The sequence below is a fragment of the Melampsora larici-populina genome, assembly GCF_000204055.1.
Source record: "Melampsora larici-populina 98AG31 unplaced genomic scaffold MELLAscaffold_14, whole genome shotgun sequence".
In the NCBI taxonomy this organism is placed as follows: domain Eukaryota; kingdom Fungi; phylum Basidiomycota; class Pucciniomycetes; order Pucciniales; family Melampsoraceae; genus Melampsora; species Melampsora laricis-populina.
The window spans coordinates 1,127,962-1,150,983 of NW_006768778.1; the positions used below are offsets into that span (position 1 = coordinate 1,127,962).

General features: G+C 42.4%; 4 protein-coding genes across 4 annotated transcripts; 1 reads left to right on the top strand and 3 right to left on the bottom strand.

Annotated features, from left to right (window-relative positions):
* Nucleotides 1-11,567: 11,567 nt before the first annotated feature.
* Nucleotides 11,568-14,023, bottom strand: MELLADRAFT_105670 (uncharacterized protein; the record flags this gene model as incomplete). The annotated part of the gene is made up of 5 exons (XM_007409014.1): nucleotides 11,568-11,642; nucleotides 11,894-12,408; nucleotides 12,478-13,149; nucleotides 13,213-13,284; nucleotides 13,366-14,023. The coding sequence occupies 5 exons, from the start codon at nucleotides 14,021-14,023 to the stop codon at nucleotides 11,568-11,570; spliced, it is 1,992 nt and encodes a 663-aa protein (XP_007409076.1).
* Nucleotides 14,024-15,404: 1,381 nt separating this feature from the next.
* Nucleotides 15,405-16,489, top strand: MELLADRAFT_71646 (uncharacterized protein; the record flags this gene model as incomplete). The annotated part of the gene is made up of 5 exons (XM_007408917.1): nucleotides 15,405-15,454; nucleotides 15,542-15,602; nucleotides 15,688-15,798; nucleotides 15,905-16,023; nucleotides 16,102-16,489. 5 exons carry the CDS (start codon nucleotides 15,444-15,446, stop codon nucleotides 16,181-16,183), a joined length of 384 nt encoding a protein of 127 aa, XP_007408979.1.
* A 2,107-nt stretch (nucleotides 16,490-18,596) lies between these two features.
* On the bottom strand, nucleotides 18,597-20,681 carry MELLADRAFT_62442 (uncharacterized protein; the record flags this gene model as incomplete). The annotated part of the gene is made up of 3 exons (XM_007409013.1): nucleotides 18,597-18,862; nucleotides 18,948-20,104; nucleotides 20,218-20,681. The coding sequence occupies 3 exons, from the start codon at nucleotides 20,679-20,681 to the stop codon at nucleotides 18,597-18,599; spliced, it is 1,887 nt and encodes a 628-aa protein (XP_007409075.1).
* Nucleotides 20,682-21,183: 502 nt separating this feature from the next.
* Nucleotides 21,184-22,433, bottom strand: MELLADRAFT_62443 (uncharacterized protein; the record flags this gene model as incomplete). The annotated part of the gene is made up of 3 exons (XM_007409012.1): nucleotides 21,184-21,202; nucleotides 21,453-21,698; nucleotides 21,850-22,433. The coding sequence occupies 3 exons, from the start codon at nucleotides 22,431-22,433 to the stop codon at nucleotides 21,184-21,186; spliced, it is 849 nt and encodes a 282-aa protein (XP_007409074.1).
* Nucleotides 22,434-23,022: the final 589 nt, after the last annotated feature.

Here is a 23,022-nt window from a genome sequence, read left to right on the forward strand (position 1 = left end):
GAAGCTTTCTGATGACAGTATCAGACAGCTCCTTGTAGATAGACTTGGCTGTCTCGGAGGCCCAGGTGATACCTCGGATGCTAGCGGAACGATTTGATAGCTTAAAGGCCGCGCGCAGAGGAGTATCCATGAAACGAGAGAAAGGAAGGGTGTGACGTAAGATCCAAATAACTAAGACCGTGTTGAGAATTTCAACACTGAAGGTTGACTGAGAGAGAAATGAATCAAGTGTGGCTTTGGGGTTGGAGGAAGCCACTCGAACAATATCGTCTTGCTGCTGTGCCCAACTTCGAGGTAAGTCATGCCCTTCCTTGATGGCCAGATGACGTTTCGGGCACGCTGGTCGATCCTTTGCCCCATCTCGATGGGAATACAGATTATAATGGGAACGCTTGCCTCTGGTGAAGAAGGCCCGGCAGTAACGGCACCTGAACCTACGTGGATCGTCCCCACTCTGCCATAATCAGAGGTCAGTAAGAGTCCTTTTTGAAAGACAAAGAGATAGTAAGAAGGTGAAAGGAACTAACCTCTCCTTTCACGTGGATTGGCTCCTCGTAATAATCCAACAATTTGGCAACACGACCAAGACAAGCTCGTCTAGGTCCCGAGGTCTCGATTATTTCAATGTCAGAGTCGACCTGATTGAGATCCATACCTTTAGGCACGTCATAGTCCTACATTGATGATAGTATTAGTTTTTCTAAAGTCAGTAATGAAGATAAGAAGAAATTTGAGGAGAAAATTCGAATGGAATGATGCCTACCTCCATTACGGTCCCTGATCGCTTCTCTGATCGCTTCTTCTTCTGCGGTGCTGGACGAGATGATGACGAATTTGAAACATTCCGAGAGGCAGAACTCTTTCTTTTGCCCTTGCCGAGGCTGACTACCTTTGTGACACGCTTCTTGAAAAGGGATTGAGCTCGACGAGGAGTGGGTGATGCAGGTGAAGGTGGGACCTGGCCTATTTCAACTTCAGATACACATTCTTCATCGGGTTCGTAACCACCTTCTTCAGATTCGTCATCGGGGATTCGAAGAGCTTGGCGAGAATCCGGTGATTGGATTACATAGCCAGGTCGAGGCCGTACAGGGCTACGGACTCGAAGCGATCTGGATGAGGTCGAAGGAGGAACAAGAGAGGGGACAGTTCCAAACATAAGTGTAGATTGAGTAGTGTCTTTTGTATCGGCAGAAGGCATGTTGTGATAGTAGACCAATGAGTTAGCGAGAAGAGCTATTCCTAATGCAATTGTTTAAGTGTTAGATTGAGCAAGAAAGAATATCTAGACAGATGATGACAGATGGGAGGAAAGAAATACAAAGACTTACCATTATGATATCCTTTTATAATCAAATCGGGAGGCTTGAGAAACTCATGAAACAATAGCATTGTTTGATCTGATTCTGGATCAAGTGAACGGATTGCTTGGGAATGGATATCGTGAGGCAAAAGATATGAGAAACAAGGTAGTCAGTGGGAAATTGAATTGTTGGGATGATGAGACAGAGATGTGTTGAGCTTGTGAGATTAGTGGGTGAAGGGATGAATTGCTGGGATTGAGATCCAAGGGTGATTCAGTGATGGGGTCGAGGGTTGTTGAATTGCTGGGATCGAGGGTTATGGAATGGATGGGTTGGACGGTTTCTGAGTTTGGTTACTAGTACAGAAGGCACCATGTAACCCTTGGGCCCCACCCCGTGGTGGCGCTTGGTGCGCTATAAGCGCTAGATGTTTTTGGCGCTCGGTTGCGCTATGGTGCGTCTTAGCACTGCGATGTTTCGCTATAGAGGGCGCCTCCCAAAATCGCTAATTATCTTGGGGTCCGACCATAGTTATAGCGCGGGTTGAAACCCGCTATCCCAAAAAAAGGCTAGCGCGAGCGGAGCGTGCGCACTGCTACCGCCCCGCCCTCGCTATCTCGGGCGGAGCGCCGGTACCGTTGTTGGGAGGATGGTATTGTTCTTGTCTCTCCTAAACTTGTTTGCTCATTTATTCAACTGGTGAATCAAATTGTTGCTTCTTTGTTTTCTCCTTTAATATTTCTATACCTTCTTTTTTTGTGATCATTTCTTTCTCTTCTGGTATCAGTTCTGCTCCATCTAATTTGTTTGAACCTGTCAAATCATGTTTACCAGAAACCAAAGCAACACAAATTTTGAAGAGTAGAAAAAATTCTTTAAAAGATAGTTATATTTTTTATCTATAAAGGTTTACAATTGCCGCTTGAAGTGCATTTAACGGTCAATCATCAGGTATGATGATGTAATTAAAGGTATTTGATGAGTGGTTCAAAAAGTTAACTTGTATTTTTTGGCCCGGTCAATCATTTGGTACAATGATATAATTGAAGGTGTTCAAGTCATAGGATGCATCTCAATAATGAAAGTTCAATATCACATTGAACTTTTCCCTTTGAGCGTAAAAGGAAGGTGTAATTTTCTACATTGGTGGAAACAACTGGATGGAAAATTCTATCTGAGGTGGCTTATATAAAATTTTACACACAAATATTTTTACACTCATTTTCTTGTGGAAAGAATTTGGGTGGAAAATTGCATATTGCCGGGCCCAGGATGTAATTTTCCACCCTAGTTTTTCCACCTTTTGTTTTCCACTTGGGAGAAAAAATTGAAAAAATGCGGAAAATTGCATATGATCCCCCAGGTTATGGAATTTTCCACCCGCCTTTTTTTACACCACAAAACGGGTGGAAAAAAACGGGTGGAAAAATATAGGTCCCCATTGCTTACAAAGAAGGTGGATCCACTACGAGAGTTTCATCAAACCCAGCCAAATCCAAGCTATTCAACACATTTTTCATTTCAGGTGTAATCTTTGTTACTATCAGTGAGCCATGCCCATTATTGTTACGATCATGTAAAGATTGCTGACTACTCTGCTTGTATGTTCACAGCGCACATAGTGACCTTTGCTTTGACCGTTGCAAACCAGTTGGCCCTCTCTTCAGAGGCCCAGATTTATCTCTCTCACCTTCCAGGCTCAGGGACTTCTGTCACAAACCCAACATCAATGGCTCAACGGATCAATTCCGAAACCAAACTCGCATTAATTAGGGTATGAGTCATTTTCCTATCTCGAATGCCCTATCTTACTCATGACTTATGATTCTTCTATCCCACCTTCCTATTGCTCAAATCAGGCCAGCTTTCGGGAACTAGTCAGAGTTATCTTCTATGTATGTCACTCTTTTTAGAAGCGTATACCTAATCATTGAACTTACAACTGATCGAGAATCTTGACATAGATCCGACTCGCTTGGTCTTTATTTTTGCTGGCGGTCAGTCTGACCTCCCATCAAGTCATCTCCCAATAAAGTCATTATCCTAAAGCCCGTTGTGCATCACCTTCTGTAGCTGCTGCTACCACTTGGAATCAATCTCATAAGAATGTTACAAAAAGTCAAAACCACAAAACAAATCGAGAGATTAGGATCTTGTTTTCAATTCAATGATTGTGATCCACGTACTCGCGAGGATTCCAACATCTCCAACAGTAGTGAAAAAACCTTAAACCTAGAAGAATGTAGTGATGATTTGTCATTATTCAATAAATCTTCTAACAAGCCTGCTGTAAGACTCTCGAGAGGGAGTCTTCACTGGATAAGGCACAGGAGCAACACGGCTCGGAGGGTTATTCTAGAACCCGACTATAGATTTCCCAAAGACACAACTAGCTCCATCCGAAGAGTATTCGGTCAAGAAGAAACAATCAGAACATAGACTCTAACCAGAATGAAAAGAGATAACTAATATAGTGAAATGAGATAACTGATAAAGTGAAATGATATGCTCACCTAGCTCCATCCGAAGAGTATTCGGTGAAGAAGAGTCTTCTGGAGCTAGGGCAACGTGTCTAGTATATAATGCACCTGTCTACACCCATAATGTATGTATTCCGTCGCTATGTAACCCTTACATCCCTCCCCTTCTAAAAAAAATATGTGTGATCCTAAGGTTTCGAAAGAAAAGAAAAAAAACAATGGCATAACTCGCCCCTAAAAATTGACATGACTCGTCCCAACGCAAAGAAAATCAAATTTAAATGAGTCGTAATTGAAAAAAAGAAAAAAATTGAGAGAAAAAATTTTTAAATGGCTTGAGATGAATAAGAGAAAGAGATGTTAAATAAGCTATTTGAATCTTGAGGTGAATCATCTTGAAGTGAATTATCTTGAAGTGAATTATCTTGAAGTAGGTTATCTTGCATTGCATTCGTAGTGTCTTGCCGTCTTGAGTATTTTTCGTAACATCGTCGTTATGCCATCTGAAATGCAAACCAAGTCCAAATTGGATGCTCACATGTGTGGCCAAGGTATTGTTTTGACAAAAATTTATAGCGGCCTTGGCGGTGCATACTAAGTGGGAGGACTTACTTTTGGCCCTCTGAGCCTTGATCTACCTCCCTCCAACGATACTTCTTGAGCTTTGAGATGTGAAATACGTCGTGTGATCGGTCGTCTTCGTTCAACCTTAACCTGAAGTTGCGACCATCGTTAAGTGCTTCGATGACTTCGTATGGTCCATCGTATCGAGGCCTCAACTTTGATGTAGGTCGACCGTCACCTCCAACTATCTGCTGCCTATCCTTACTGTCTACTAATACCCAGTCTCCGACTGATAATGAATCACCTTGTCTTCGTCGACTGTTGTAGTGTACTGCCTGGGTTATTCGACTCGCCCACAACTTGTCGCGATATTGCGCCCATGCTGATTGACGGTGTTCAATCCATTTTGACACATTGCTTCCAACGTCATCAAGTTGACCTCCGACGGGGAATAGTCTTGGTTTTCGCCCATAAACAAACTCGAAGGGGGATACTCCTGTCGACACGTTGAGCGCGCTGTTGATGGCGAACTCAACTGCGGGTAGTGCGTCAAACCATTTGCCGTGTCGATTACCAACCAAGTGACGCAAAATTTGGACAATTGTTTTGTTCGACTTTTCACTTCTACCGTCTGCTTGGGGGTGGTAGGATGTTGTCAGATTCACATTCACATGCATTAACAGGTTGAGCTCTCGCCAAAATTTGGATGTCCAAGTCTTGTCGCGATCTCCAATCATGCTTCGAGGTGCCCCAAAGATCGCGAGCCAAGCGCCAAAAAGTCTTTGGGCCGTTCTTTCTGTTGAATCTGTTTGACAAACTGGGATTGCTTGGGTGAAGCCTGTCAGTCGGCATGTACATGAGAGAATCATGTCGTATCCCCGAACCTTTGGAAATGGTCCAATGAAATCAAGGGCTATATCTTCCATTGGCTGCCTAGGAACTTCGGTGGCTTGCAATCGACCTGACGGTAGTGTTGTTCGGGCTTTCAGTCTTTGACAGCTGTCGCAGGAACTCACAAATTCTTTGACTAGGGATGACATCTCCGGCCAAAAGAATTGCTCTCGAAGTTGTGCCAGAGTTTTCAATGTTCCTAGATGGCCTAGGGAAGCGTGCGCTTGCTCCATTAATTGTTGCCGTAGGTTGCCTGTTGCTGGTATGACTAAGCGTTCATCAACGTAGATCAAGGCGCCTCTCCATTCAGTCCTTTGTCGTAATGGAAGTGTTTTCTGGATCTTCATGCAGAATGGGTCGCTATTGTAGCCATCTTGGATCAGTTGAATCGTGTCCTTGTCGAGCGAGGCAGCTATTTGACATGCTGAGACTTCCTCGCTCCTCGAGAGTGCATCCGCTACGCTATTATCTTCTCCCTTGATGTAATTAAATTTCAAATCAAACTGAGATAGCGTTTCCAGCCATCTTGCTTGTCTGCGGCTAAGATTTCTCTGAGTTAACAGGTGTGTCAATGAATGGTGGTCGGACATTACGTTCACCCTCAAGCCTAATAATAGCAACTTCCACTTTTGCAACGCATTGACTACAGCAAGTAGCTCTTGCTCGTGTACCGGGTAGTTTCTTTCTGCCGGTGACATCGTTCGACTCTCGTACGCTATTGGTGATGATTGGTCCCACTTTGCACCTTGGAACAAGGCTGCTCCAAGGCCATGACCGCTGGCATCGGTGAATAGCCAGATCGGTTCGTCTGAGTCGTAGTCCATTTGTCGCAGTACTGGCAAGGTTGTTATGATCTTCTTGATATTCTCAAATGCCTCATCCTCCTTTTTTCCCCACTTGAAGGGCTCGTTTTTTCGTCTTGTGCTTGTCAATGGCGAAAGAGTGCCAACGTAATGTGCCAATCCATCAATGAATTTTTTCAAAAACTGTACGGTACCTAAAAATTTCAGTAGCTGCTTTTGTGATCCTGGTGTCTTCCATTTTGATATCTTTTCGACTTTTGCATCGTCTGGGCATACTCCATCTGCACTAATTTCATGACCTAGAAAGTTAATCTTCTGACGAAAAAGTTTGCTCTTTGTTGGTGAGCAGTATAAGTTTGCTGCTTTCAGACGCTTCAACACTTCCCTCACGTGTACTTCATGCTCCTCTACTGATTTTGAAAATACTACCACATCATCAATGTATACCACACAATAAGTTCCTATGATGTCCCCTAACGCCTCCTCCACTCTGCTTTGATGAGTTGCCGGCCCATTTGTTAATCCCATCGCCATAACTGTCCATTCAAATAATCCAAACGGCGTCTTGACTGCGGTTAAAGGGATGTCTTCTTCTCGCATCCTTGTTTGAAAGAAGGAGTTAATCTGGTCAATGATTGAGAAGATGCTACCTGTACTGACTAGCCGGACTGCCTCGTCCACATTTGGCAAGGGACTTCTGTCCTTGACGGTGTATTTGTTTAGTTTCCTGTAGTCGCACACCCAGCGTGGTAAGGCGTTCGGGTCCTTTTTGGGAATTATCATGGACGGCGAGGCGTATTGGCTTGTTGACTTTCGGATTCGACCTGCTTTCAGATGCTGATCAATGAGTTTTTTCCACGCAGGGAGGTACTTCTGCGGGTAGTTGTACTGCTTTTCGTTGATCACAACATTTGGATCTGTGAGTACAATGCGGTGTCTGACTTTTGACGCCACATTCTGCCCTTCAGGCGGAATGAAGTCATCTGGTTCATCATCCTCGACTGCTGGTAATTCATCTGGGAACAGTTCTGCGAATTCATTCAAGACTCTCTCTTCTCTCGCCGTCAGGTCACGTTTTTCTTTCACTCGTTCCAGGTTTTGCATGACACATGATACCATTGACTTTGTCATGACAGACGTAATTTCATTTTTCACAGATTGTTCAATAAGTATCGTCTTAGTAGGTACATGGATGACTGTGCGGTTCCTGAGTGATACATCTAAATGAAACTTTTCCAAGAAGGGTGTACCCAAGATGACATCGTATGTTGAACCCAATGGTGCGATTTTGAAAAAGGTGGAGCCAAAGCGCAACTTCGGATCTGCCGAGCTGACATTAGCAAAGCAGAATTCCTTGATCACGTGTGGAGCAGCGGTCGTCGAAATGGCCAAACTCACCTCTACAGGTGTCACAAGCGGTCTACGCGGGATTCTCGCCTTGTTCGCTGTTGCCTCCGACATTAGATTGGTCTCGGCTGCAGAGTCAATTAATGCACGTAAAGGAGTGCCGTTAATTAGTAACTCCAAAATGATTGATTTTGTGCGAGTTTTGTTTTCAACGCACCCTGCTGCCTCCTCTTCTTTCATGTGAGCCACCAGAATACGGTCCGCCTCCTCATATCTTTCTAATTCACTTTCAAACATCTCTGGAGCCTCGCTGAACGATCGACCTTGACTTATTGCTCTAACCGGGATTGGTTGTGTTGCTTGCGCTGGTCTTCCCGCAGGTCTCTGAGTAGGAGCGCCTGCTGGTGCGACAGGTCTGGACGGCGTGTTTGTTGGCGGGTTTGAGCGACGCTGTGGTCTAGGTCCGGGGTCGAAAACACTGAGGGGCGGAAGACTGATGTAGGGTCCTTTGATTGGTCCTTGGCAATGCGGATTGCCACATTTTGTTCTACATGCTGAGCAAATACCTAGGTGGCGGAGGTATTGGTGGAAATGCCACGCGTAGTCTGCGCGTTGCTCAGCGGTGCGACGGTCGTTCGTGCCGGAAGCGTTCATTGAGTTGGCTTGTCGCAAATTGGGTGGTTGGTATGCAGGTAAGCTTGGCTGGAGATTTCGTCTAGGAACCATGTGGCTGGAGTCAAGTAAAAGCCAGATGTCCGAAGCGCTCGCTACAAACTCGAGCCATTTAAAAGGTGTGACTTTCAAGAGACGTCGATCTGCGACCCATCGTTGGAAGACCTCTGGTGCGCCCCAGACAACATATTCAGCCAGATTTTTCAAGTTCAATGAGCTCTCTACTTCGATAAGTGTGTACAGATCTCGAGCACGGTTAGCGTAGGTCTTGAAATCTTCGCTTTGTTTCATCTTCAGTTGTCGAATAGATTTCTCCGCGTCGTCCAACCAGCCTGTCGGTAACGTTGCTATAGCCATTGAATGCATGACTTCGGACCAAGGTAGTCCTGCCAACTCATCCTCCGAACGTCGTAACCAATTACCTGCCCGAGGCTCCACCACGATTGACCCCAAGATGATCAGCCGCTCGCCGATGTCGTCTAGTTGCTTTAGTCGGAAGAATTGTTCGACTAGACGGCGCCAGTTGAACAAGGCTGCAGGGTCCTCGGCTGGTCCCGTGAACTTGGGGGCCTCTGACAGTTTGATGTCGCAGGCACGTACCAGTTTGTCGGAAGGGTCCGCTTCATGTCGATTTACAACAGGCTGGGATTCTTGTCGTAGTGCTGGTTGCATGGCCTGAGCGAAGGAGACTCGCCTTGCTGTGCCGGGACTCGTCGCGTTTTCGGCTTCACGCCATCCAGGGCTCGGCTCAAAGACGTAGGCTGATGGTGTCGATGAGGCCGGATGGGTTGACTGAAGTGGTGTGGTTGTCGTGGCGTGTTCCGGAATGGCTGGTAAGGTCGTTGATGTACCTTCCTTCGGCGGGATTCTGGGCCCCAGTGGTGTCGGGGTGCTTGGCGATTGTTGTTGCGACATGGTGCTACTGAAGCGTGCCGTGCCAGCAGATGATCGTTGAGCCGAAAGGAACTGAGACATCGACGCCTCGAGAGCATTGATGCGATCCCTATCAGATTGAAGGGCCGCGATCTCGACTTGGAGTCGTGCGATTGTGGCGTCTTTGTCCTCCTGGTCGAGTGACTCTAGTTGCTTGCCTTTGTTGTCTGCTGATGATCCGTCCATACTAGCGATAGGCGTGAACACAAAGCTACCAGGAGGGTGAGGTGTCTCGTGGGATAGCCTTGAGTTAAAAAATTGTCGGATGATTCTCTGGTCTTGAGTAATCGTTGCTTCAGCTGGGTCAGGCAGTCTTGCAGGTGTCGAGGTGGCGAATTGAGTCAAAGTTGAGCTGGCTTGTAACGTATAGTTACTATCAGGCGTTTCTGGAGGGGCTTCTAGCTTATAGTTATATCTCGGTGGGATGGGTGGCTCTGGACTTTCGATTTGCGTCGTAGGTGGCTTTGGTCTCCGTAGAAAGGATTCCGGGTCACTAATGAAGTTCGAGGGTAGTTCGAATCCCATTAAGTGTCGCTTGTCAGCGCCGCAATGAAGTCTCGCACGGGTGTCTGGTGTCTGGGATAGTCAAGATAGTTCGGGTTGTCGATGAGAAAAAAAGGTTCTAAAAGTTGACTGATGTTTTTGTTTGATTTTCAAGGTTAATAAACGGGAATAGAATAAAAAAGTGTAAGACTCTCGAGAGGGAGTCTTCACTGGATAAGGCACAGGAGCAACACGGCTCGGAGGGTTATTCTAGAACCCGACTATAGATTTCCCAAAGACACAACTAGCTCCATCCGAAGAGTATTCGGTCAAGAAGAAACAATCAGAACATAGACTCTAACCAGAATGAAAAGAGATAACTAATATAGTGAAATGAGATAACTGATAAAGTGAAATGATATGCTCACCTAGCTCCATCCGAAGAGTATTCGGTGAAGAAGAGTCTTCTGGAGCTAGGGCAACGTGTCTAGTATATAATGCACCTGTCTACACCCATAATGTATGTATTCCGTCGCTATGTAACCCTTACAAGTACCCCAACAGACCAAATCCTCTCCGCTGTATTTGCAGCATCACTCTCAATAACAAGATTTGTTGTAGCTATCAAATCTTCAATTTCAGCTTGAGTATATATATTAAAATGGAAATCAAATTCCAGGACGGCCTTTGCCAGGTTTTTCACGACAAGAGCCTTGGATGATGTAACTGCCTTTTGAGCAATACCAGAGCAGACTTCCCAGCTGATAAAGTTCCTCTCCTTAGTTTTTCTTCCGCTCTTGAACATCGTTCCAATTTTCGTTTTCGCGGCCCTTAAAATTCCGCGATCTGCCTTCTGTTGCGCGGCTTGGGAATCTTTCAAAGGGTCTCTCAAAAGAAGAGTCGCGGGAGCTTCCTCGGGTGTTTTATCCAGTTTTTGGTAAGCCGTCCTCGTGGAGAATAATCCATCAATCAGATGACAGCCAAGCAAAGGGAGGAGCATCAAAATCACGTAAAATGAAAGGAAAGGACTGGGTAGCATCATTCTTTATCTGAAGCGTTGTAGTTTTGTGGTCTAAGTAGGAAAAGGGGTGGGCAAAAGACTCGATAGCGAACTTTATACTGATCCCTCGCAGGGCTCTTTTAACCTAATAAACTCGGTGCCCGAAGAGTGAAAGCCCCAAATTACGATGATCAAGTGTCGCGCTGGAGGGCTTAGTCGAGTTAGATGCGCCCGTGTCTGGTGTTCAGAAATCTCGTATTTCACTGTCTGTACTTGTCGTTTGAAACCCAATGAAATACATACTGATGTAAGCTTTTGTTTTTGCATGGACGCGATTTTTGGACCTCATGCACGGCCGGTTAAATTTGCACCGATGTAGATCTGGTATGGATAAATGATTCTCATCTGCTCAGCTGCATCTGCTACATACAGTAATTCTCTCCACCCCACTCATTTTCTCGTGTATGTGTTATGTTTCATCTTATCATCGTCGCCTTTATAGGTCCGTTCCTGCAGGTCATGGTTTTCGATTCCACGACAAAGCAGTTTTACTCACACCTGACACGCTTGGTCTTGTTCTCTAACAAGTTCTTCCCACATGACCATCCATGTTAAGATCAAATGCAATACGACTTGTACTCGCCCATGCGCTTAACTTCGAGTCATGTTTCATCTTATTTGATCACCTTCAGGTGTTGGTCTTCCAGTTTTGTTCTCTAGCACGTTTTTGCTACACGTTTATCTATCAAACAGATAGATTACATCATGACTTGAACTATTCACTCGGGCGCTCATCTTGACTCAATGTTTCATCTTACTGTCATCTCCCTCACTATCCGGTGTGTCCTTTCCGGTCCAGGACTCTGATTCAACGAGTACATAGTCTTATTCAAACATACCTCGGTCAATATTGATCTCTAGATAGCAAGTTTCTCCTATATGTTGATCTATTTTTTGAAACGTGTTATGACTTCAAATATTTACCCGAGCGCTCATCTTTACTTCACGTTTTATTTGATCGTATTCACCTTCAAGTTCAAGTGATTCTTTCTTGCCAATTCTAGATTTTGACCCCGTCAATCCCGGAACTCTAGAGGACTCTTGGAGATTGGAAACATTGGTTCACAGGTATATTGGACTCTTGGAATTTGAAATTATGAAGAACCTAAAGAAATCAATGGGAGGTCATATAAAAATCAAGGAGATATTGGAACTCGGACAAGAAAGAAAAAATGTAGAGCTTGACTCATTAGGGTTGAAGGTGTGAGAAAGATAAAAAGATAAGGAAATTGAACACGATATGCAACATGAGATAAAGCAGTGATCAAGATTAATGTCACAAGCGTCTTGCACCACCTAGTACATTTTCCCCAAATAATTGAATGCCCCATTCCATAATCATCAAGTTTTCCTCACTTCGCCTGTCCGCCCGGTGGCCACTTCGGTCCAATCACTAAGATAATCATCTTTTAGCATATAACCCTTATACAGTATCTGATCTTCAAGTCCTCGAAGATCTTGTGTGAAATCCTCGGGTTGACGCGCATAATTCCAAGCCCTCTTGTTAACAAATTGGAATATTTCTTGTCTAAGCATTTCAAAGGCCAAAGTCTGATAGGCGGGGCGCTTTTCTGTATTTTGCTTATAGGCAATGAGACGACGGTATAGCGTCCTGTCACCGATTTTGAAGGATATGAGGTGAAGGATGTATTCAACAAGCAGGGCTTCTGTCTCCGGGTCGTTGTGCTCAAATGCTTTGGATTCCGAAACTTTCTTGAAAATCGCATATAGCATACTAGTAAGGATACTTTGTTTGGACGCCCCAGCCAAATTTTGGGATCTTTCAGTAGTATCGCGCTCTGAAAGGACCTGTTTGGACACCAGAACCTCTGCGAGAGCATCTCTATACTTCATTGCTACACGATCTTCATCTTAAATGCAACAAAGTGGTTAGACGTGATTGGTATAACATCCTTCATTGACGATTTAAGTTGACTTACTTTCACTATATATCAGATACTCTGAAGAATCTTTGGAAAATAACTCTGGGTCCATCTGTCCATAACGACGCTGTATTAACATCTCAAAGAGCTTTGGCATAATTTCGGGGTAATTTTTAAGTTGGTAATGAAAGTACGTATATATCGCCCGGTTTCGATTGACTACAAAGTTGAGTGCTCTGAAATATCTTCCTAGTTGTGGACTTGATATCTGCTCGTGTTTTAAGCTTTCTAAAACTTTGATGATTTGCGGTCCATTGATAGGTATTGTGTTTTGGAATTCTGTTAAAAGGCTTCTTACGCCTGGAGGCAGTCTCTCTGCAAGTTGAAAACTGATGTCACTCGCAAGGATTTTTTCTTGGATGTCACGCGAATCGGTCGCTACTCGGAATCGTACATAGCTCTCATAATGGTATTCCTCAAGATGCAATAGCAATCGAACTGTGGTTGCCTGCTCATCGAAGCCATCCCTCTTTGGTATATTTGGGCGATTCAAATGATTTATAATCAGTTCCATCAACGATGAAGCTTTTCCAGAATCTATGGGAGTCTCCAAGTTGATGAAGGCGAGGTGGATTGTTTGAAATTCTGCTGATGGGCGATCGGTGGCCGTGCGAATCTGTTCTTGGATAAGATGCACAATTGATTCCCTTTGGATTGCCTCCTGAGTGACTGGGATGGACAAAAAATGATCAGGAACCGCATATACACATGCAAATAACGCTCTACACTCACCATATTCGGATGTCTCTAGTTTTGGAGGGAATTCTGACCACATTTCCTGAGCTGCTTTCCCCAAGTCCTTGTCTGATCAATAACATTCACATCCAAACACATCACGACATCAGTCATTGGGATATCATCGTATTCGAAGTTTGAAACACTGACCTTGCAGAAAGAAAAGCAGAAACTGTCCCCGAGGCCTACTCAAGTCCTTAGCAGTCCAGACATCAGGGATCGGAGCATGTAATGAATTTCTATACCCCTCCGATAGTTGAGATCTTAGGTATTCCAGTACCCCAACAGACCAGATCCTTTCCGCTGTATTTAGAGAATCGCTCTGGAGAGAAAGAGCGTGAAGATTGATTGCATATTTTACATCTTGGATTTTAACTCGAGCAGTATTTTGATACAGATCAAAACGAGGGCCTATGGCCCGGACAGCTGTGGCCATGTTTTGTACTTCAAGAGAGTTAGATGGTCCAGAAGCCTTTTGAGCAATACCATAGCAGACTTTCCAGCTGATCAAAGCTTTACTCTCAGGAGCCTTGGTTTGGGTTTGAGTCTTGAAAATACTTGTGAATGTTCCTTTGAGTCTCGTGATATCAAACATAGATTTGGAATTTTCTCGATATTGCTTCTGCTGTCCCACTTGGAGATCCGTAAAAGGTTCTATCAGAAGAAAATCATCAGGATCTTCTCCATGTATGTGATCAAGTTTCGTCAAAGTCGACTTTTCTAGGAGAGCTTTATCAATAAGGCGACAGCCGAGTAAAGGCAGGAGGATTAAAATCACATAAAATGAAAGGAAATGACTGCGTGCCATTATCCTTGTTTTGAGCGCTGTGGTTAGGTGATCTGATTAGGAAAACGGGTCGGGAAAAAGACTCGATCAACCAGCTAACTTTCTGTTTTTTCGGAGGGCTCTTTAACCTGGCAAGCCCGGTGCCCTATCAAAGAGTAGACGCCAGATCTTTTGAGGAACAAGTTTCAAACTCATAGGGTTATCAAATTAGATCAACCAGTGCCTTGCGCAGAATCTCGTATTTCATTGTCTCATCTAAGGAGATTATGATATGATATCCATACCAGATGGCGATGCTGAGCCTTTCTCAACCTTTGAAATGATAAGGCGACAGATGACTAATGATAATCGTTTGAAACCCAGCCAAAGCAGAAAGTACGGGTGCAGGTTTCAATGTTTCTGCATGGATTGGATTTTAGAACCTCATGAATAGCCACAGATTTGTTTTGATAAGCGATGTCCTCTGCTACTACATTACCGCTCATTTTCTTACGTCTGTTTCATCATGTTTTATTTCACTTTTATGACCTTTAGGTCCGTTGTTGCTAGTTGTGGTTTTCGACCCAATAGGCAGTTTTACTTTGTACCTCGATTTAGTCTTGTTAGTCTTCCCTACATCTATATCATGTCCAACTTTGAACTATCCACATATGCGCCCTATCTGTACCTTACGTTTCATCTCTTTGTGACCACCTTTAGCCGTGTCCTTGATGGTTGCAGATCTTGCACCATTAGGTAGTTTCACCAATACCCTCCGCTTACCACTATCCTTTCTGACTACCGAAGTGTCTTGACTAAATATCGAACATTCTGAACGATACGCTTCGCTAGCTGATATGAGACTAATCACTGAATCTATGATTCCGCTTTCTGCACTTGAACAACAGTATCCTCTCGCGGATCACATGAAACTGCCCATAGAAAGATTGATACGCCCCCATTTTTTTCCACTTCATACTCCAACACTTGCGTATAGATCAAAAGTAGAGACTTCTTGTGATGATATCGATCACTCGTGTTGCAAGATAAGATAAGAACCGGAAGTCGGGTCTTAAGGTGGCCCTTACGTCTTCTCATGTGGTTCGTGTATGAAAACATCCGTGTCAAACTCACGAGTCCCCGACCCCCTGGCACCGATGAGGCGCGCACGCTCAGGAGTCAGCTCGGTACAGTGACATCATAAGTTCACTCCTGTAATTCATCGTATGTATGAATAACGATTAACCTGAACTATGTGAATCCAAGTTGAACGAGCTATCGTAAATCAACGACGACAGTTCACCTTTGGCTCGTGGGACTTTGTTAAGTTTGTAGTTCACCTTCCTTTGCCTCAACTCGACAAACGTTTCAATCATCTAACTACAAGTATCTCAAATCACTTCAATAACATCCCAAACCTCTGTGTAAAGGCTAAAAGCAAGTTTCACGATACTTGATCAAGATGCCAGACTTGTAAGTCACTGTCTGATGAATGATACCTTTTCATTGAACTTCAATTTGATTCGATCCTTTTTGTTATCATCAAAAAAACCCATTTAGAAAAGTAGAAGGAGTTGAAAGTTCGGTGATTTTCGAAATGATAGCCACAGAATTCGAAAAAGTAAAGATTTCCACATCAAGCTTCATTTTAAGAGTTTCAAGGGATTAAGGATTTAAGGCTTACGATTTTTTTGGGGATATATCAGATGCCAGAAGCAGAAAAGAAGGCTCAAATGAAGAAAGTGAATGGTATATTTCAATTGAATGTCAAAGGTAGTTCTGGTAAAGAAGGACAATGGACGATTGACTTCAAAAAGGTGAGTAAGATCCAATTGAATCATTTATCGATGGATCATCAATACTATCACAATGAAGTAATCGAATCATCTTATGATTATCTCGAGTGGATCTATAATCGAATAGGAAGGAAAAGTCTACAAAGGACCAGCCAAGCCTAAGGCAGATGTGATTATCAATATGGAAGACAAGGTGTTCAAAGATCTCGCAGATGGTAAACTGAATGGACAAAAAGCTTTTATGAGGTCAAACCAATTTCATCACTCTTCCGAATCCCATGATAAATTCGAATTGGAATCTCACAGATCATCATCCGATTATAGTGGTAAACTCAAGGTGAAAGGCAACATGATGCTTGCTACAAAACTCGATGTACTTCTCAAAGGTGCTAAAGCGAAACTCTGAAGATCCAAAGGCTCAGAGTTGCTTAGGGTACCAAGCGGAACACGATTTAGTAATTCGTCAGTGCTTTAGATGGTCATGACAAAGATTTTTATACCTTTAGTTCACCATGAAACAATCATAATTATTTCAATTTATTAGGCGATATATGCTGCGATACAGATGATGTTGGCCCTATAAGACTTTTACATCACTATGTTCGAGACCTGTTCATCATTAGTCTTTTTGACATAAGTTTCTATTTTGCTTTTCTCTTTGTCTGAGTCAAGATATGAGGTGCTTGGGTTAGACAAGAATTTAATTCAAGTCAAAACATAACGTTAAGATGATGAGAAATTGATGATAAACCAAATGTCAATCAATGACTCCTATATATGACTACAGTGCCAGTGCGTAAAATTCGAATTTTCAGATACAATGCAGATCACACATTCAAGACTTCACCTTCAAGGAATTAACTGATCACATCTAGCAATTGTTACATTTAGTCACAAATGTCCAATGAGAGGGCTTTCATCAACTGTACATAGAATGTATGCTATGAGGATCAAGAAACCAAGTAGGGGAAAGTTATAGAAAAACAAAAAGGTTCAAATTGGCTTACTCAAGCATATTAAACATCTCAATCACTGGTTCATGGTCTTTTGATCAGAGAATTAGGGAGTAAACTTTTTTTCTCTTTTGGCAAGACCCACAATATGTTAAAAATAAAAACCAAGAATGAGATTTCTGAATCTAAGTATATGTTTTTTTTGACATCACATAAAGAATACCAAGATAAACTTGTTCAGATTTACAGGAATCTTTCAAAGAAATGTCTATATACCAATCAAAGATTCTACTGATCTTAAAATATATAGTCTGATACACTTCACTCACTATAAATACAAAATATTTTAAATAATATACAAAAACATGATGATTTTAATAAAGAAGTCTTAGAAAAAGTTTTCCAAAAAACCCAATTTCTTTCAATCATTAAAGCTTTACTTTGCTCCAGGGGTGGATTCGGAAGCAGAAGTTCTGAAAAAGATGATAAGTAAAACTTAAAGTTCTTATATATTACCAAGGAAAAACCAAAAAGCTGATTAACCTTTATCTACGTCATCAACTTTAATTTGATCAAATCACTTTCATCTTCAAGAAACTTCACAAGATTTCGGAACCCTCAAGGAGACTTTTACTTCTAAAAAGTATAGCATGACCCCAGGTATGTTTGTTCCTATAAAGGGGTAATGATCTAGAATTATGACTTTTGAGCTCCTGCAGCTGCAGAGGTACAATACATGGAATTATGACATTGCTCACACAATTTCTGCCGGTTTCTCCCCATTTTGGAGTTGATGAAAGGTTTGATACAGCTGATTGGAATGATTAAACTTGTTTTACAGGTAAAGCCAGGGACAAGTTTCCAAGGAAGCTCAAAAGTCGCATTTTCACCCTTTATAGGGGAATACCAGGGTCCTTATGTAGCCCATAACCAATATCTAAAAGCTAAATATCTCTGTTCCTCTAATTGATTTTTAAGAAACTTTCAGAATTCAATCATTTCATCAATCTCTTCATCTCAAAAAAAACAATCATCAATCCAATCAGAAAAAAAAAACAATACAATCAAAGAAATTTGTAAACTAAAACATTTCACAACAAAGAACAACCGTATTACAATTTATAATGTATAAAGAAGAAGAAGAAGAAGAAATCAACAATCACATTACAAACAACAAAAGAATCCATTACAAAAGATAAAAATGATTGAAAATTTCCTTAATCACTACAAAATTGTCCAAAGAAAGAAGAAGCAAAAAAAAAGAAAATGAATGCTAAAAGAAAAGAAGAAGAAAATGTAAGAATCACAACAACAATTATTTATTTATCCATCCATGTATAGTACTATTAAGATCTCAATGAACAAAAAAAAACATACATATTTTCCAGAAAAAAAAAAGACAAAGAATTATACATAAATATATCTATCTATATATATGTGTGTGTATGTGTGTTTTTGCAGTTCCATCTTTCTTTAATACTTAATCACATCCATCATAAAAAAAGAAAAGCAGGGGGTGAGGACAAAGTTATTACAAGGTTTCCAAGCAAAATGAAATGAGAAAAAAAAATGATCAAAAGAAGGTTGAGAGAAATGGAAAAGATATCATATATGTCAATTGAGATGAGAAGAGAGAAGAGAGAAAAGAATAGGGAAAAAATAGTCAATGTTTTTTTTGTCGAAAAAAAAATGTTAGCTTTTCTACTTCATTCAATCAGTCTATTTATATTTGCAATTTTGTTGTCGTCTTCTTTGTTTTCTAATAAATCCTAACGAGTCCTTTCTACTTGAATATACCACTTCATGAAGTCTCAATGATATAAAAAATGCTTTCCTTCCTTCCTTGGAATATAAAGTCCTTTTATCTTATACAGCTGCATAAGTCGAATTAGGATATCCACTTTCAGATGTAACTTGTTGAAGTGATTGAAGCGAATAAAATCCTTCTGGTTCTTGTAATAAATTCGAGGTACTTGATCCTTGTTGTTCTTCTCTAATTCCTGTGTTTGTATTGTTCATCATCTTCTTGGCTTTCTTCTTATCTAAACTTTCACCCTTTTTGGCTCCACTATTTGCATTTGTGGTTCGTGATAACTTTGACTTTCGAGCTTGAGCTCTCGAAAATCTTAGACCTGTCAATAATCAAAAAACATCAAATCAATCAAGCTATTCATTTAATATGAGAAATGTCCACGAAAGAAAAAGATCTTGACTAACCACACGCATTACACAAGCTCTTCACACCATTGGGTCCTTTACGCCATTCCGGACTGTTTTGGGCCCCACAACTCGAACAAGATCTTGGCACTTGGGAACTTTGTCCATCAGTCGCAATATTATGATTCAACATAGCTGCCGGTGCAGGTGAAGACTGAATATTCACCCGTACTCGAGGCTGTTTAGGAGGTGGTGGTGGTAGCGTCGGTTGAACAGGAGAAGTGAGAACCACCGGGTTGTTCGCATGATTAAAGTTCAAACCATCACCAACATAATTCTGACCAATACCCAATAAGTTATGCGCAGCCAAATCTACTGATGCTGAGTGGCCGTGAGCTCGTCTTCGCATGTCATAGGTCGGAGTTGTGGGAGAAATGGCCATCGCAACCGCAGCCGCAAAAGATTCCCCCGGCCGCGGAGAAGAAGAGGCGGAGGCGGCCGAGAAATCAGAGGCAGCTCGATGATGACCATAATTACCAGCAGCCATATTGGCAAGTCCTTGGATGCTGAAACTGGTATCAAACGGAGAAAGTGGATGTGTTTCAAGTGACGGGCCAGATGTGGTCGACCGATGCAAATCCTGAAACGCCAACATCGATTGCGGATGATGATAATGAGCCCGATGAAAGGATCCCAAGACATCAGCAGCAGAGGCCATGGTGGGTGATAGCTCTCCAGAGAAGTGGGTGTACTGCGAGGATCCGTATGGGTCAGGTGAGTCGGGTATGGTGGGTAAATTCGGGACCATTGGGGAAATTTGGCCCGATCCTGTATGATGAGGATGGCCATAGGTGTAAGGTGACTGCTGAGCAGAACGTGGATGAGAAGTGTAATGGCCGGCCTGATGGTGACTTTGTGCGCTCGTGGCACTTTGAGGGGTCATGACCTCAGAGTAAGAATCCGTGCGAGGCCGTTTGGGTGCACGATGATGAACAGTGCTGGGATGTGCAGAGTGAATGTCGAGGGAGACCGGTTGTAGTGAATCATGAATGAGTTTTATAGGCGGTGGTTTGTTCGGGGGCATAACAGGTGAACGAGCAGGTGGTAAAGATGCTGATTGGATGTTAGGAGATCCAGAACGAAATGAAGCAAAAGTTATGGAACCATAATTGATGACAAAAGACTGGGTCAGAGGAACGACAGAGCCGTCTTTCACGCTACATCATAAGTGGGGAAAATGGCGGGGATCGAAACATGAAGGAAATACATTTGTCAGTTTAAATTTAACCTTACATATTTTAACTCGCAGGCACGTTTCTCCAATACTTACAAACTGCGTTGGGTTTGGTACTTGGTTGAGCAAGTGGTTTTAGCAGGCTCATCAGTCTCGCTTGGTTTCTTGGCATTTATAGCTAAACAAGCGTAATCTTCTGGTCGATATAACCCAGACCATCCGTCTGAAGGCGAGACAGAAGGCGGAGGATAAGAGAAGAGGACAGCACCGGTACCAGAGTCCAAGATTTGAAAAACATCCAAAGGATTCTGAGGTTGATTGAAAAATGATCCATCCGTGGATGTCATGGTCTTGCCTTGGATCTGTGAAGACGACTGAGCCATGGCAGAGTCCAGCTTACGAGATTCCTCAGGAGGGAAATAGAACGATCCAGGATTAGGTTCGATGACACCGCATGAAGAATGGGAACGGGGAGGAGGCCAAGAAGGTAAAGAAGCATGCTCGATGTGTTGCGATTGAGTGGTCATTTCTCTGGTATCTGAAAAGATCATCGAGGTCATTGGAAATCAAAATCAAAAAGGTGTTCAGAGAAAGAACTGACCTTTGCCATGAAAGAAGCACAATAAATGGGTATCCCCAATTGGGTTAAGAAAAATTTGAAAAGCTGTGTGATTCTCATCACCGTCCTAAGAGTATAAATTCAAGCATGAAGGTGAAACGCAACAGATTGTAATATGGAGATCGACAATGGTCAGCTGAGACCGGAAGGAAGTTAGACTAGAGTGTATGCGCCAACCTCCTTGCCAAAATACCCTTCTTCACGTTTCAATAAACGGCGGAGATGATTGGGACGGGCGAATCGACAACTGCGTTGGGGACGGGGGACAAGGCGAGGTTGGCGGTATATCACATTGAGCAAAGCATTTCGAATGACCAAGTTTGATTGAGAGAAAGGTTAAATCAGGTTAGTCAGTGAACCATCGCTTGTGTACATGTCTCTGTCACTCGTTTGAGGGTTGTGAAATACAGTTGGGGCAGTGCATATATTCTACTTTGCGCAGATTAAGTTTTGACAGTGTGGCTGTACGCAATTCAGATTACACGATCGGCTGATGTCATCGCTAAAGCTTCGGAGAATTGACCAAAACTTAAACCCACATCAGAAGATTGGAGAAAGATCGGGGACATCATGATAAGAAGAGTGACCAAGTAAAGAGTCAAACTAGATTTGAAGAAATTGACTTGAGAGAGATACCATCGACAGATCTAACTTGCAAGGATTACCGAGCAACGGGATAGAGAGAGCGTTATATCAAGAAAATCAAACTAACCTTTCAATAACTCGATGTTGATTGAGTGGCTTAGGATCACAAGAAGGCAGAGTTGGACTAGATTGCATCATTCTAGGATTCTGTGGTCTCAATTGACTTGATTCATATCCTAAACGCTCATAGTCGAGTTCTGGCATGACTCCATCGAGATCGGCAGGATGGATGTAGTTATAGATAGAAGTTGACAAGATTTGATCGCTATGGCCTTCGAGCTCACGTTGCAATTTGGGGTCCACATATATAAACCTGTGTGATTGATTGATCGTAAGGGTTGAGTTTGTATTGGGAGAGAGAAAAGATGTGATCGAGACATCAGTCAGCAATGGATTCGAGGAATGAGATCAAACTCTCTCAGAAGATTGAACCCTTTCTGAAGGTTTTCCATTTGATGACTTACTTCAGCTCACGATCCAAGATTGCCCAAAAACAATCAAGCTGAGAATTGAGTTGATTTGGGGTAGGTGGATTGACATAGATACTAGAGCTAGGTTTGACACTTCCAGATGGCATGAACGGACGAGAAGCTTCATCATGATGATCGATCGAAGCTTGAGGTGGAGGAGCTGATGGATGACAAAAGTCAAAATTGGATGTAGAAGAAAGATGAGAATTTCTAGGATGTGACCAGTTTGAATTAAGATGAAATTGATGATCTTCTTGATCTTGATTAGATGACGATGATCCAAGCTGAGCAGTAGGACTAGTCGCTCTGATATCACTGGTAGGTGTTTCAAGTGATCGAGTGGATGAAACAAGTGCATAAGCTGAAGTAGGTGGTAGAGGAGATCCCGAATTGAGATATCGAGAAGGAGTAGTAGAGCGAGGTTGAGTTTTGGTAGAATTGGATGAATTGGATGAAAGTTGAGTAGTAGCTGATAACAATGATGATGGTTGATGTGTTGTAGATTGAGTGATCAGATTTGGAAGAAAGGAGGAAGAATAATGTGATGAATGAGAAGAAGAAGAGGAAGGATCGACCATGACTAAAAAAGGTTTAAGAGAGAGAGAGAGAGAGAGGTGAAGAGAGTTAATGACAGGTAGAGAGAAGAAGAAGAAGAATTGAGAAAGTGAAGTGAAACTGAGGGAAGTGGATTGAGTGTGATAGTTTAATAGCTATACAGTTCAAATTAATGATTGATCTTGGTGATTAAGTGGAGTTCGGAGTTTGATTCAAAAAGTGATATCGAACGAGGGAAATGTGGAGAAGGTTCAAATAAAGATTAGGATTGCTTTCAAAGATAATGATAGATCGAGAATTTGGTTTGACTCTTTTGTTGGTTTTGACGATGATGATGATGATGTTGTTGAAGTGTTCTTTGATGAATGTTTGAATGATGATGATGTTGTTTGGTTTGATGATTGATGATTGATGAGATGACAGGTTCTGATGGGATTGAGTTTAGAAGAAAAGTGATGGTGAGAATTCAAATTAAAGGAATGGATAATCGAAAGGAGATTGAATGGTGAATCAAATTAGGATAGAGAGAGAGAGAGAAGAGAGAAAGAGAGAAAGAGAGAAAGCGTCAAAGTGGGTAAGAGTAAGAGTAAGAGTAAGTAGTGTGTGTGTAGG